At 50.7% G+C, this 14,099-nt stretch overlaps 1 protein-coding gene across 1 annotated transcript in view; it reads right to left on the bottom strand.

Moving 5' to 3' along the window:
- Positions 1-7,863: 7,863 nt before the first annotated feature.
- The window catches only part of UNC13C (unc-13 homolog C), a 58,427-nt gene continuing 52,191 nt past the window's right edge, over positions 7,864-14,099 (bottom strand). The window contains exons 27-31 of the mRNA XM_063314469.1: positions 13,473-13,553; positions 11,983-12,130; positions 10,297-10,389; positions 9,518-9,677; positions 7,864-9,428 (exon numbers count right to left, since the gene is read on the bottom strand). Of these exons, the coding sequence (XP_063170539.1) occupies positions 9,140-9,428; positions 9,518-9,677; positions 10,297-10,389; positions 11,983-12,130; positions 13,473-13,553 (771 nt within the window). The 3' untranslated portion in view covers positions 7,864-9,139. The remainder of the gene's footprint in view (positions 9,429-9,517; positions 9,678-10,296; positions 10,390-11,982; positions 12,131-13,472; positions 13,554-14,099) is intronic.

Genomic DNA, 14,099 nt, shown 5'->3' with positions numbered 1-14,099 from the left:
CTCCTTGCCTGGGCCTCTGGGGTCACTGGCCAGCTCAGCCAAAGCAGTGCTTCCCCTGACCGGGAAAGGACTTCGCCTGCCACACTCTTTCAGCCGCAGTCTGCTTAGGGTCCTTCCATCCCTCCAACCACCCCCACTTCCAATTTTGAGGCAGAGAGAAAGATGAACACATCTCAAGAGGAGGATAGAGACACAACTCTTTCCCCCAACCCCCCACCGGCTTGGAACACTGTTCTGTTTCCCACTGTTTATGGGCTTGTCTCAGTCGTTGCGCTTGGGCCACGTGGCAACCTTGGGCCTGAGGAAGAGAGAGAAGCAACTGGGATGTCCAGATTGATGTTCCCAGCTTCCAAAATGAGTCAGCAGGCAAGGGACTCCTCCTCCTCCCTGCCTCAGCTGGCACCAATTGAGGCACCACCAGATTCTGGTGGCAATCGGGAGGCCCTCTGGCTATCCTGAAAGGCACAGCAGAGGCCATCACTGGCCGGCAGCAGAAGAGCCGCTTGCCTCCCTACCACTGGAAGGAGGTCATGTCCCAGTCTGACGATTCTGGTATTTTCCAGCAGCAACTCCCAGGACTGCTGTCGCTCTGCCAGCCCAGCTGCACTCCCCACCTTGCGCCACTCCATGGTTTTTTGTTTCGCTGTGGTGGCAGCAACAGCAGTGAAGGTCAGAATATGCCACTCTTGGCATTCAGGCACTCTGCCAGATTCTCTAGGGCTCTGTTGGCCTCCCACAATCACCTCCTGAAGTGACAGACTGAACTCTGCAGCATTGGGGGGAGGGGGGAGTGCATGCTGCATATCACAAGGGCTGCGCAGAGCAAGATTCCCTTCCAAAGCCCCCCAGGGGGCAGGTTTGCATCACACCAAACCACTGAGAAAGAAGGTGCCATCCTCCTCCTGCTCCTGCCAGCCTCAGCTCCCAGGAACCACAAGGCCTTGGCTTCCTTGGCCTGCGGGAGCCTCAGGCAGGCCAGGTGGCCAGTCACACAGGACTTGGCCCTGTTTGGGCCCTCTGGGGCACAGAGTTTGGCCCAAGACACATGGGCATAGCTCAGTGCCCCGTGCGGGCAGATGCACATGTGCCAGGGCAGCTTCTGGCCTCTCTCTTCTGAAGTGGTGTCACCTCTGGCTGTAGATGGCTGTGTGGGGTAGAATTCTCTGGGGACCGTTTTCTTCCAAGGCAGTGGAAATGAAGGGGTGAGCGGCTAAGCCAGAAGTCCAGCAGACCTGCCAGCTCACCCCTCAGAGGGTTCTGCGGTGCCTGGCAGCAGCTGTTACTCAGATGTTCCGGCAGCCCCCCAGCAGGGGTGAGGGAGACCAGGTAACGCCCCCCCCCCCCCAGTCCTGCCCTGAAATGAGTCAGTGGCTGTTGGCTGGCAGGGACTGGGGGTGCATTATAAGCGAGAGAGAGACGAGGGCTCCCCACTCAGCATTGCTTTAAGGATCCAGTCTTAGCCCAAAAGGGCCATCATCCCTTGCCACGCTTCTCAGGTCTGTGCCCATCCTGGGCATCTGGACATGCTTTCTTAATGCTGAGTTTCTCGTTTCCAAAAGAGGGATAACTTTGTGGTGAAAGTATCTTTTTTTGTTGTTGTTTTAGGGACTTTTTTTCTCTTTTGGCAGGAAGTGCAGAGAGAATGCAGCATATTTAATCAGATTTCAGCCACAGAGGAAAAGCACAGTTGGTCTAAAACAAAAACTCAGCCATTCCTAAGTGCAACCTCTGAAGCCCGTTGCAACGCTGATCTTTTCCAAGAGTTGCTTCAAAGTGGCAAAAATGAGATGTCCAGCCACAGCAATTGCTTCTGTAAAAGGACGAAAGAAAGCATGTCCAAACTGGAACAGGTGAGCACCATGGGAGATTAAACTTTGAAATATATAAGCAACAGAAAGAGGGTGGAAAGCAGGGTTTGAGCTCAAGTGCCTTTTACAAACAGACCTAGTTCAAGAATCAGCAGCTTTCAAAATAAATGAATTTATAATACCAATTAATAAAAAACACAAACACAGAGAATAGCATTCAGCAGTCCATACAACCACCACATTAATAAACGGAGCATGTGGGGGGCATCAGAAGCTGCACTAGAGGGCTGTCACTGGGGCTCGCAAGAATGGCTCCCTTTGAGAGGTGACCATGAGGTCACGAAATTCTTCTGCCTCAGAAATGCTGGGCCCACCCACTGGCCTCTGCTGGCTTTCCTTGCTCTGCTTCTAAAGGCAGAGGCTGGTGGGTGGTCCCCACCTATGCAGCACAAGAGGACACGATGGGCCCAGCCCCATCAGAGATCCTGGGGGCATTCATAGGAGGCAGACTGAAGAGGGAAGAGGGAATGGCCTCGAAGGATAGGAGGGAGAGCAGCTACCAAGGCCATCTTTTATACAGTGCATCCCCATTTTCAAGCATTGCTACAGCAGCTGAAGGCATCTGACCAAGGATCATCTCCAAACCCCGAAATAACGCACATTTCTGCCGTCTAGTCCTGCATCCCTTCCCCATCTCTCTTCTAGCTTCTTGTAGCAGGGAGAATAAAATATCACCTGCACCGATACCCCCAGCTAAGTAAAAACCAAATAGTACAAAAAGAATGCAGTAACATTTGAACTTACAGTGACATTGCATTCAAATGCTAATAGCTAGCTTATTCCTGGCCAAGCCCCAGACCCTCCTTTTCCTCTGCCTGGAGCACTAACTGCAACAGGCACCCAAGTGAATCGCCAGAGTTGGCCCCCTGAAGGTGCCTCAGCGAGCTGGTGCTCATGTGTCTTCCTCAGTGCCATGGAGAATGCTCAGCTGGGCACTTTGCAACCAACCATATTTATTGGGTATCAGTGGCAATGCTAACTATTTTTTCTTTCCTTCGCAGAAACTAATAGATGCTTCTGTTTTTTGCAGTAGCTGTGACCCAAAATAGCTTAATTTTCAGCAAATGCTTAAAAGTACAGCCATAAGTCTGAAGGTTTGCTCTAAACCCTGGGGAGGCTGAGAAGCAGCTTTATATATCATTGAATTAATTTTGTACGAGGATTGCATTATCTTTATACTGCAGGCCAAGAATTTGTTCCACTTTGAAATATAGCGTGGCCCTGGCTTTCCAACTTTGTCAGTCAAGTCTGGTGCTCTCTTCTTCCCAGGCACTGGCCGAGCAACCACGACGTCAAACTGCACTCCAGCGTTAATGGTCTCCACCCGTCCTTGAATCGGCAGATGTATACCAGCACAGAATTTACCACCAGTGCTGGCTGTCCTTTTCCTGCCAGAAAATGGTGCTGACCTTACTGGCAGTGCCCTGGACATGGTAAGGAAGTGGGTCCCCAGGCTTTGTTTCCCTCTCCTCCTACCAAAGCCACCACCTGGCAGGAGAGTGTCCAGAGACTGCTGCGGAGGAAGCAAGTTTTGACCGATGGTTCGACCAAGGGGTTTAGCCACCTGTCAGAGCTCACTCGGGTTGGAAGGAAATGCTTTGCATGGATGGTGTCAAAGAAAGTGTTTGTTTTGCTGCTCAGCTGTGCCCTGTAATAAGAAGCTGGGCTTCCACAATTCCTGCTTTGGGCTAGTTTTCTACTCGATGCTGAGAGCAGCAGAACTATGAACGCAATGCAAAGCAGACCAATCTGCTTCAGCTCTGTGTTACTCCCAAGATCCAAACACATGATGAGGAAAAAGGAATCTTCTCTGCGAAGCATCTGTTAAAGATCCCCTTTTGTATAGGCGGTAGGATTCTCCCCCCACCAAAGCAAGAGGCCAAGGCAGGGACAAAATATAGCCCCTCCTCCAAATTAGGATTTAATGCTCAAGTTGCCCATAATGCAGGACAATGCTCACATCTCGGCAAACCCTGATCGATTGCTTTGTGGGAAAACTTATCCAGCTGTGAATCTTGGTGTAGCCCTTTCTTCTCCCTGTTTTTCCGTCCTGGCATTCCTGTTCTGTCCCTTCTTCCTTCTTGACCGACCTGCTTGTTCCACAAATGTCATGAACGACCAAGATATCAGACCATTTGGAGCATCTGAAGACCCATCGGTCCCAAGACGTATTGCAGTGCAGACAGAGCATCCAGGCAGCATCTGCAGAAACGTTAATGCGCTTTGGCTTGGGGGACCATCTGGATGGAGCCCTCCGGGCCGGAGGCTCCTTAGCAACATCCACCGGCTTTTCCTCTCTGTGGGAGGCGGGAGGCAAAATCAGCTCTGCCTTTGGAAAGCAGCATTGTGTCAGACAGGCTGTGCTCTGGCTCACAACGAATCCTCCTCTGCCCCCATTGGGAGGGGAGGGGACAGAGATGGCTCTGCACCATGCTCTTTCTCCCCTTCAAGAATCATTATGACTCAATCCCCTCCTCTAGTCTGATCAGAAATGATTTGATTCGCTGATGGACAGTTCAGGAGCCAGCTAGAGAGCCTCTGGGGATGTGTCTGCCGACGTGTAATGAGCTGGCTAATCAGGATGGCACGGGATGCTTTGTCAAACGCTTTGATGAAATCTACTAAGGAAGGCCCTGATCAAAAAATTATTTAAAGTTACTTTGGCAACACTTGCTTGACTCCTGATTGTCCGTTTTGTTCTCAAGGTATTTCCAGGTGATTGCAGTTCAAAGCCTTCCCAAGAATAGTAACAGGCTGATGATCTTAGTTCCTAGATTCTGCTTGTTCCCTTTTTAAAAACAACAGTCACCTCCTTCAACCATCAGTTACTTCAAGCTCTCCAGAATTTCTCCCAAGATAACGTATAAAATATGGCTGGTTCATCAGCAAGGGCCCAAGAGGAAATTTGTGGCATCCTGGAGATTTAAACTCAGAGCTCTAAGCTGCAGCCAGCTGAGGGTTTTCCCATCTTCCTCCGTTTGCTTGTCTTCCGAGTTTCTTCCAAAGCCTTCTCTTCCCTCACCAGCTTGAGGGCTGCATTATTCCTCATCGGGATTCTGCTGGTTGCATCTTCCTTTTTTTGCAGAGGTAGATCATGCACTGGATTTTTTAAGCTGACAAACAAGCCCCCTTCTATTGCTGTAGGGACCTCTTTCACCGCACCTTGAAAAACAGCTTCCAAACGTCTCGCTCATGTAACTCCGACAGACAAATCAGCTGGATTAAATTATTAGCAAACAGATCTGCTTCTTTTCAAATCACTGTTTGCAAATGGCTAGAAGGCCGCAACTCACTGTTGCTTTATAGATTCTTCCATGCGGCCTGAGCAGCCAGCAAGGCACTGAATGACAGGTACGATTTAAAACCCAGCCAAGCCTCCAGGAAAGGCAGACAAGTGTGTGGGGCAGGCTCCAAGGGCACGGGGAGCCAAGGGCTGCCTGCTAGGTGGATCCAAGCACAGCTTCCCTGCTTGCAAGGTGATTACTAAAGGAATCAGGCACAGCCACTTGTTACTGCTAGGAGATACCTGCTGGGGCTCCAATTAGCAGCCTTCGCCCTGGGCAGTGGAAGACCACGCCTGACTGCCCTTCCTAGGGTCAGCGAAGAGGTGCAAGTCCCAACCCAGTGAAAACGGGGCCTGCCGGGCAGCAGCCTTTGGCTGGTAGATTCCAGCCCACCAGAAGAAGCCAGGGACTCTGCAAGAGAGTTGTCCTCTGTGTACTGTGATTAATCATTTAATTGTTTTTATGACTGTTTGCCACCCAGAGTTGCTGGTTCGAGGTGGGTGGCTATACAAATTGAAAAAATAAAATAAAATAAATCCTGGCTTTCTAACAAATGGGTGCCTTGCACAGAAGACAGCAGGCTTGTGACCCACAAGCTAAACTGTAATCAGACACATATTTTAATGGGCTTTTTTCTGGTGATGATTCTCATGGGATGTTATTTTAAGAACCATCATACTGAGCACACTGGACTTGCGAGCAAGTTAAGAAACAATTAAAGATTTGGCACTTTGGATCTTTGGCATCAGGCATCTCCTCTGTCCTGGAGCCTCTGGGCTGAGAGACAGGACTGTGTTCTGCCATGGAGATCCAACTGACATCCAGTTAAGGCTTGTTCCTTCTTGCCCATGGAGACAACTTACCAAATATGTGTTCAATGCTTTGTAAATACCGTCCCTAAAGCTCAATTGTCCATGTAATTGCACAGTATTTCTCTCCTGCCACAGACACAGCAAAGGCATTTGCTCACGTTCTGCATCCCCACCTCTCCCGAGGCAAAAGGATTCAGGAGCGAATGGCAGGAACGTCACCCAGCAGATCATCAGCCACCCCATCGGCTTCTTTGCTGTGGCTGGACTCAGCCTAATGCCCCAAATTATGGACCCTGATGAAAGAATGCCAACAAACCCTGATGGCTGACTGGCTCCCCACATTCCAAAGAGGAGCCCCCCAACTTCTGGAGCAAACACCAGGGCCACCTGCAAGACTGGCGTTCACCACCACAGCCTAATGCAAGAGATGGTCCGGCAAGTCCAGTGAGAACTAGCAGATACTAACTCAGCAATATTTCAATGATCCATTGGTAAACATGATTTAATTGGCATTTCTCACAGTAGCATTTATTGGTAGCAAAGCTGATGCAGCCAAGGTTACAGCCCTCCATTCCAGCCTGCTGTGTGGGGTGGTGATGGTGGGGGGTTGGAACAAAAGGTTAAAAAATTCAGCCGGCTCCATGGTGCGCCCCATGTACCCCTCGCTCGACTTACATGGGTCCAGGTCTCTTTCCCTGCCCCAGCGGATGTCCACAATCACCCCCACGCCCCATCCAGGAGAACTCTCCGGTACAGAGAACCCACTTAGGTTTTAGAGACAGCTTGGTAACATTTTATTACTGCAGTCCTAAGCTATGCCAACTGTCCCATATTGTCTTGGGAATGCACCCGTGACTCCGGGCAACAGTTTTACGAGGCGTCCAGCTCATTTGCTCAGCGGGCTGCCACAAGCGAAGCCAGGAACCTCCTTTCCTGCCGCTCCACCAGGCGTGGTCTGCCAGCTACCCCCAACAGAAGGCGCAAGGGCAAAGCCTCTCATCTCTGGCCAGGAGAAATGCTTTCCGGGGCCGGAGGGAGCCAACCGAGTTCCAGAGGCCAACCTTCCTCCCTGGGGCTGCAGCCTTCCCTGCCTTTGAGGGAGCAAGAGGCATGAGGAGGGCATGGCCGTTCCATCAGCAACCCAGGCTCCCTGTTGTCCCTCTCCCACCATGGAAGAGAATCAAACCGTAATAGGAAGCAGAGATTATACTACCTGTTGAGGCTGGGGGCGGATCAGGGGATCCAATCAACAGGACTGAGGCAGCCAGGCGTCTTTTGCTGCTTCTGCTTAATTTAAGCTCCGGAGATTGGAACTGAAAGAAACTGGGGAGCAGCAGCCTGCCGGGCAGCGGGAAGGGAGAGTTGGCGGGAAGTGCCTACCTGCATGTGCAGGTGCCTCCTTGTGTGCTGAGGAACCTGAGCCTTCCCTGGCCCAAGCCCCGCACAGCCTTGCAGGACTCAAAAGGCCCAGCTGGCCTCCCCTCACCACCCCACTCACGAACTGCCACCCCTCCTGGGGATTCATACGACTGGGGCACCTGTGGGGACAGCAAGGTCTGGTTCTCCCTCTTCACTGCGGTCTCATCTTTTTTTAAAAGACTGAGAAACAAACAGCCTATTTTTCCAAAAGGAGCACAGCAGAAGGACCATGGGGCAACTGCGTATAACGAAAGGTTGGCCTCTCCAAGACTCGGCACAATTTCCCACACCCAACCTGCTCCGTTTTGGCAAGGCTGGAGACCTGGTTGTGCATGGAGCCTGTTGTAGGTCCTGGCGCCTAGCTGTGATTCTCTCCAGGGTCTTCCGGTCTTGGTAAAGGGACGAAGATTCAGAGCGGCTTCACTGGGTTGCTCGAGGGCCTCTTGGGAGGAGCTGATGGGCCAATAAGGAACAATGAGGAATAGTTTCTTCTGGCTTTATTTTATAATTTCTCATGAAATATATTTACATCACATGGATGTTTGTCTCCATGCAGGACATAGGCATGTTGCATAAGTAGAAACTTTGAATTTTTATGAAAATAAAAAATAAGAAAGCACTTAACTGAGATTTCAGCTAAGAATCTAAAACAACATCTGTAACAGCCAGAGTGAGAAATGTTAACAGCAAAATTGCTTCTTGATGGAAACCACTCACCAGCACGCTCCATCTAATTAACCCTGTATAGTCCAACACCTTTCACACAACACAACCCTGGGAAACTAGCACACTGTACTGACGTTCACTCCCTGGGAATCCTCCTCACACTCCAAGGGCCTCGAGCCAAGGGCTGCTGGCATCCTTTGGCAGCCTGCCTTCCTCACTCCAGGGGTCCTGCCCCAGGTGCCTCATCTTCCTCTTCTTCCATTGGGCCACAAAGGAGGAAGCAAGATACCCCGGGGAGCCTTTGCTCAGAGAACAGATTACGTACACCCAGGACCCATCTGCGAAGCCCTGAATCCAGGGACAAAATTACTCCTTAATACAAATACGGTATTACCTTGGTGGCTCTGGAGAGCAAACTTATCTCAAGATATTAAGCATCCATAATAAACGTGGCCAGACTTCTTGAGAACTTGCTCTGCCAGCTCTTCCTCACAGTGGTAAATATGAAAGACTGGGAAAAAAATGGTCAGCATAAAACATTTCCACTTTTTAAAAGTTTGTATGCAAAAAATCATTTCTTTAAATCAGCAACTATAAAATTACAAACACTTTCTTGAAGTAACTGCACCTGTAGATGGTAGAAAAAGGATTTCAGAAGCAAGACTTAATGGGCTTTGCATAAAATGGGAGGAAATAAGGCCAAGCATCCAGAGTGATGCTGGAGAGGTGGGTCTGCAGTAACATGACATTGCGTGGGCAGCAGGACAGTTAATGGAGACGAGAAGTGGCAACGAGGAAGGGGCCGTCATGAGACAAAATCAGTATCTCAAAAGATGCTGTTCATAGTTTTGCTCTTCACTGCAGTTTTGGCACTTCAATGGAACAATTCCATTTTTTCCTCAAGAACCTGAACACGTAGAAAAGATTGACAGCTGTTGGACGTACCTTGCAACCATAGTAATTTATGTTCTGGCAAACACAGAAACAGTCAAACATTCCCACAGAGTTGCACACACATGCACGATTCAGACATTAATGAGACAGGGCAAGGATCTTGGGGCTGGAACTTTGCATTTCCTTGCATGGAGAATCAGGCCATTTCTTCAATGGACCGTGTTTCTGACTTGAGCCGGACAAACTCCTTTGCCACTTCGTCGCTGGTCCTCTGAGAAAGAACCTGCAGGATGGTCAGCCCAGCCTCATCCAAACAGATGCTTCTCAGCAGGGGGTGCCATGCAGAGCCACAGCCTCCTCTCTCCAGGAGGCTTCGCAGCTGGACCACGGCCACGCCGATGAGCCGGTCTTCCCTGGCGAAGCAGTAGTCCTTCACGGAGAGGTGCAGCTCATAAGCATCAGGCTGTTCCTCGCCGCTCAGAAGACTAGGGAGACGGGAGAGACAGTGATTCAGAAACAGGGCAGCCAGCCACTCGGGGAGGGCTCAGCCACTCGGGCAGCAAAGGCCACTTACAACTGGAATGTTTCGTTGTATTTTGGGGACCACGTGTTGGTCTTGCTCCTGGTGCCATGCTTCCTCCTCTTGTTGCTCAGGCTGGGCCCCAGAAGGCAAACCTCCACGAAGGGGCGGAACGTGGCGCCAGTCCGCCAGCGGAGGTTGTCAATTGCTACAACTGCAAACGGCAATGGTGACCACAGGCAGGCCCATTTCACAATATGGTGGGGCTCATGGACCCACCCACCCAACCTCTCCTCTTCATCTTACTTCATGGATTGATCCAAAGAGGAAGGGCTGAGAGGATGAGCTGGGTTTGCAAAAGGCAGGGGGGTGGGGTTGGCGGTGATGGGAATCTGGCTGGAGAATAGCCAGGAGAGGAAAAAGCACGTCGTGTCCCCGGTCATCTCTCTTTTGATGCCAGGGGTTGAAATGATGCTGCCTCTTAGCCAATTGCTTTAATCAGACAGCACGACTGACCAAGACAGTCATGGCCTGAGACACTTATTCATCCTTGTGTGCTGGCAGCAAATGGTCACAGGTGACCCAGTCATGCAGCAGCTATTGTTAAAGACCTCCCAGCCACCACATCCTGGCTTTGAACGAAGAGGAAAACAAAACTGAGTTCTAGCAAATGAAACAGAAGGACTCGCTATCCTTCACCACCCCTCCTGGGCCCTTTTCAATTGCCCATCCCAAAGCAGCTGAAAACTAAAGAGGACAGCGTGCCGAGAGAAGCCTGTGTCTTCTTGGAGGGCAGGGCTGGATTTGTGCCAAGGAGGCCCTGCGAAGCATACCTCTGACAGTGACTTTATGCTCGCCAGTTGCAGGATGTGTTGCCAGATCCACCTGGAGATTAATCTCCCCCACTGTGTTGTCTGTTGTTTGATCTGCAACAGAAGGAAGTTTGTGACCTGGAGACAGTGCCCAGAACTCTGATTTGGGCCACAACTGAAGGCTGGCACTGTGGGAAGTAATTTACATAGAGGCACTTGAAAAACTAATTGCTCAGAGCTGAGAACAAATGCACTGGGATGGAAAAGCCTTAGGAAGGGCATGAGGATTTACTTGGGTAACATGGAAAGTGCAACTTTCCTGTTTTCCATCAACATTCTTGTATCTCTCCAGCAGGAAAGGTGTATGTGTAGATGGAAGTGCCTCTTGGAAGCCAGATCATCTGAGGGTCCTTGAGCAAGGGCAGCTGCTGCTTTTTCTATCATCTTTTCCTCCATCAACAGGAGCCTAAGCAGCACCAGCCCACCACCTGCAACCACCAGGCTAAGCCCAATGATAGTCTGCAGGAAGCCACTCCAGCAGTTCAGGAAACTGAAACAGAGAACAAACAAGTTGGTCTGGCCCTGGAGATGAGGAAGGGAGTGCCCTGGAGAAGACTGTAGTGAACACAAAGGCTCAACTTCCTGCTGAGCTCAGGCTGTGTCCTCCCAGTTTCAGGGGAGAGCCTAGAGCAGGACAATATTCAGCCTTTACAATGCAGTCAGCGGAGAGTCTCCACACACGATGGCAAAGAAAGAACATTTGCTCGGAGTACAGGGAGGCCAGATTTTCATGCTGATCAACTGCATGGCAGAGGTGAGAAGATGGGTGGGGTGATGCCCTAGGGAAGCGCCTGGGACAACATTTGGAAGCCTGCCTGGCTCAAGTCAGAAAGCAGCCCTCCCTCCCTGCTCATCAGCCAACACTGCTGCTGATGCTAATTTAGAGGCACAGCCTTTCGATAAAGCTCATTCATCACTGTCCAGACGGTATGTTAAGGGAGGCCACGCTCTCCCTGCAAAAGCAGGGACCAGAATTGGATGTGAGCCAGCATGCCAAGAAGACAGGAAGTGTTGCTGTGATGCCATTGTCACAATCTCCATCTTTCTTGTTCAAGACTGAGACACTGATCTAACTCACCCCCTAAGCTGCAGTGGGGCCACACATTTCAGCAAGGGGCAAAAGACTTCCTTGGTACAGCTTCACAGCTGCACTGCCAGAGCCAAGCCTTAATGCCTCCTTGGAACTGTGGTGGCACCACTGAAACACCACAGTGAGCCAGGCCCCAGAACTGAAGGTGCTCTGTCCTTGGAGCAGCATTAGGAGGAGGACTTTCCCCAGGGCCTCTCAAGGCTTTTCAGTGGTGGTACTGTGCGCATTATCACATGTTACCTCCTGGTCATTCCCCATTCCAACCAGGGGCCATCATATCTTGGCACAGCCAATGGGCCTATCTCTGAGGGAGTCATCCTGGAGAAGACATACTCTGTGCCCAAAAAAAGCTAAATAATATCTTTTTAGATCTGGTCAAGGCTCAAGTCAGAAACCCTAACCCAAAGTGACATTTTTTGCACTGGGACTGGCAAAACAAAAATGCTGCAAACTGTCTTTGAGCAGGAAGAGCCCAGTCCCCTCATGCCCCCTCCCCCCCATGGGCTGCTGGCCATGAAACTCCGAAGAAAGGCCCGTGCATTTGCCCACTCACTCACTTTGAGAAGTCTGGCTGTCGATGAATTTCTTGATCAGAACATCTGTGGTCTGCGTGTAAAGATTCAGTGCATATTTCAGAGACTGCAAGTTTGGACTTTTCTCCAGGAAGCTCTTCTTCAGCCCACTTCCTCCAGCATGAAAATATTGCTAAAAAGGGCAAAGAGATGAGAATTCACCCACCTGCTCCAGGGCCCCAAAGATTATTTCTTTGCTTCTGAGCTGCTCGGACACCGGAGGGAACAAGAACGTGAGGAATAAGTGCCAGGTACACAAAGCCAGTTTTCCTCAGTCAGGGAAAATGTATCAGCTCAACCGACAATTAAGCAGGAAGATTACTTTGAAAGATGACAAACCTGCACAGCCAGGAGCAACTGGCACAGTGTTGACAGGACAAGTCCGACTCAGCCAGGTGCTGCCCTGGGGGAAACACCCTCACAGACACTCTGGCCGAACCAAGAGAGCTGTGGGTGAAGAAGGAGGAGCCCATTTCTGCAGGATCCTCTCCTGGGCCAGCAGCTGGGAGGGAGGCTCAACTCTCCATTAAAGCTCTTATCCCTGTTTGTATGAAACAGCTGACCAGCCACAAACAGTCCCAGCCTGTTTAGTGTTAAACACAACTTCCTGCAACCCCAGAACCGGCTGGATCCAGCTTTTTACACATGCACTGGCCCAACCCCCCCACCCCCCCATGATCCAGGACCTACGGCCTGAGAACTGGGTCCCCACGTGCCTGACCTGACCAGCGCTGAAAGTGAGCCCACCAAGACAACACAAGGTATGTGACAGCACTCTCAGGTGCGCAATAAAAAGCATAAATGCAGAAAGCCATTATGCAAACAAGAGGGGTTATGCAAGCTGGCTTGTAGCCCTCTGAAATTTGCTGTTGATCTGTTATATTCCCGTGCTAGAGAAAGAAATCAGGGCAGACGCAGCATTTTTCTCTACACTTCTTGCTGCTATTCCTACCACATTTTCAAACTCATGTGGCAATTCTACGTTTTCCCACTTGATGGATTTCATAGTGCAAGATGAAGAGTTGGAACGGCTTCTAAAATGATTCTTGGGGAAAACAGGACAGAGGTTTGGGGGCAACAGAAAAGGGACTCTTCCCTGAGAGAGACCCGTCTCTCTCCCTCTTAACCACAATAGGGCAAGAAAACTTTTTATCCTGCGGGGCTCTTAATTTGTCCTGACCTTCTCACTTTCAGCACGGGCTGAGGTATTTTTAAATTAACCAAGCTAGTTTTGTAGCCTCCTCTTGCTACTAAAAGAGAAAGCTAATTGCATTTGTTAATGGTGGACTATTTAAATGGTGCCGTTTAAAATTCAAGTCAACGAATTACCAGGTCCCGAGGAAAGGAACCCTTGCCCGGACTGGTGCTCTTGAGTGTCTGACACAGGGGCTTCGACGAGGCTGGACAGATGGACAGACAGGAAGGAGAAGTGGCCACCGTGGCTGCGCCCGCTGGGCACCCCCCTCCCACTCTACCTTAATGGTGGTCAGAACCACCTCCATTACTGCACACTGCCCCAGAGTCAGGCCTTTTGCTTCTTCTCCAATGACGTGGTCCTGAAAAAAACAATGCTGGTCAGCAGCTGAGGAGCTCTGGGGGTACGGTGGGACATCTGCCTGCACAGAAGTCTTCACTGATCATACTCCCACCCTGTGCCTGCAACACACCTTCTTGCAACTGGATGTTCCACAAAGCGTTAACTTCCCTGTGTGCAGGGAAAGGTGCCTGTGCCTCCCTGGAGAGACACCCCCGTCAATATGTAGTCTTGAGTCTCTAAGAAGCAGCCCCATGGGCTAAGATGGATGGGCCGTTCACGGAGGAGGAGAGGCTGCACAAGGGCCATCAGCCTCTGGGTTCAGGAGCAGCTACCTCTGAGTTACAGGGCCATGACCTCCTGCTACATCTTGTGGGTTCCTAAAGGCATCTGGCCAGACTGCTCCCAGCTCTTGCCACTCCCTCAAAGAACCCCTTAACACAAAGAAAATGGCGACTGCACACACGGGGTCCAGGCACCAGCAGCTTCTGCCTGCTGCAGGAACTGAGGCGGCGGCTGCAGCTCAAAACGGCGAGAGGGGCCACACCCTCTGTGGCCGCAGCCAGGA

Source organism: Candoia aspera, chromosome 13 (assembly GCF_035149785.1).
Source record: "Candoia aspera isolate rCanAsp1 chromosome 13, rCanAsp1.hap2, whole genome shotgun sequence".
Classification (NCBI taxonomy): Eukaryota; Metazoa; Chordata; class Lepidosauria; order Squamata; family Boidae; genus Candoia; species Candoia aspera.
The sequence above is the reverse complement of the archived record's forward strand: the minus strand, read 5'-3'. Positions and strand labels throughout refer to the sequence as shown.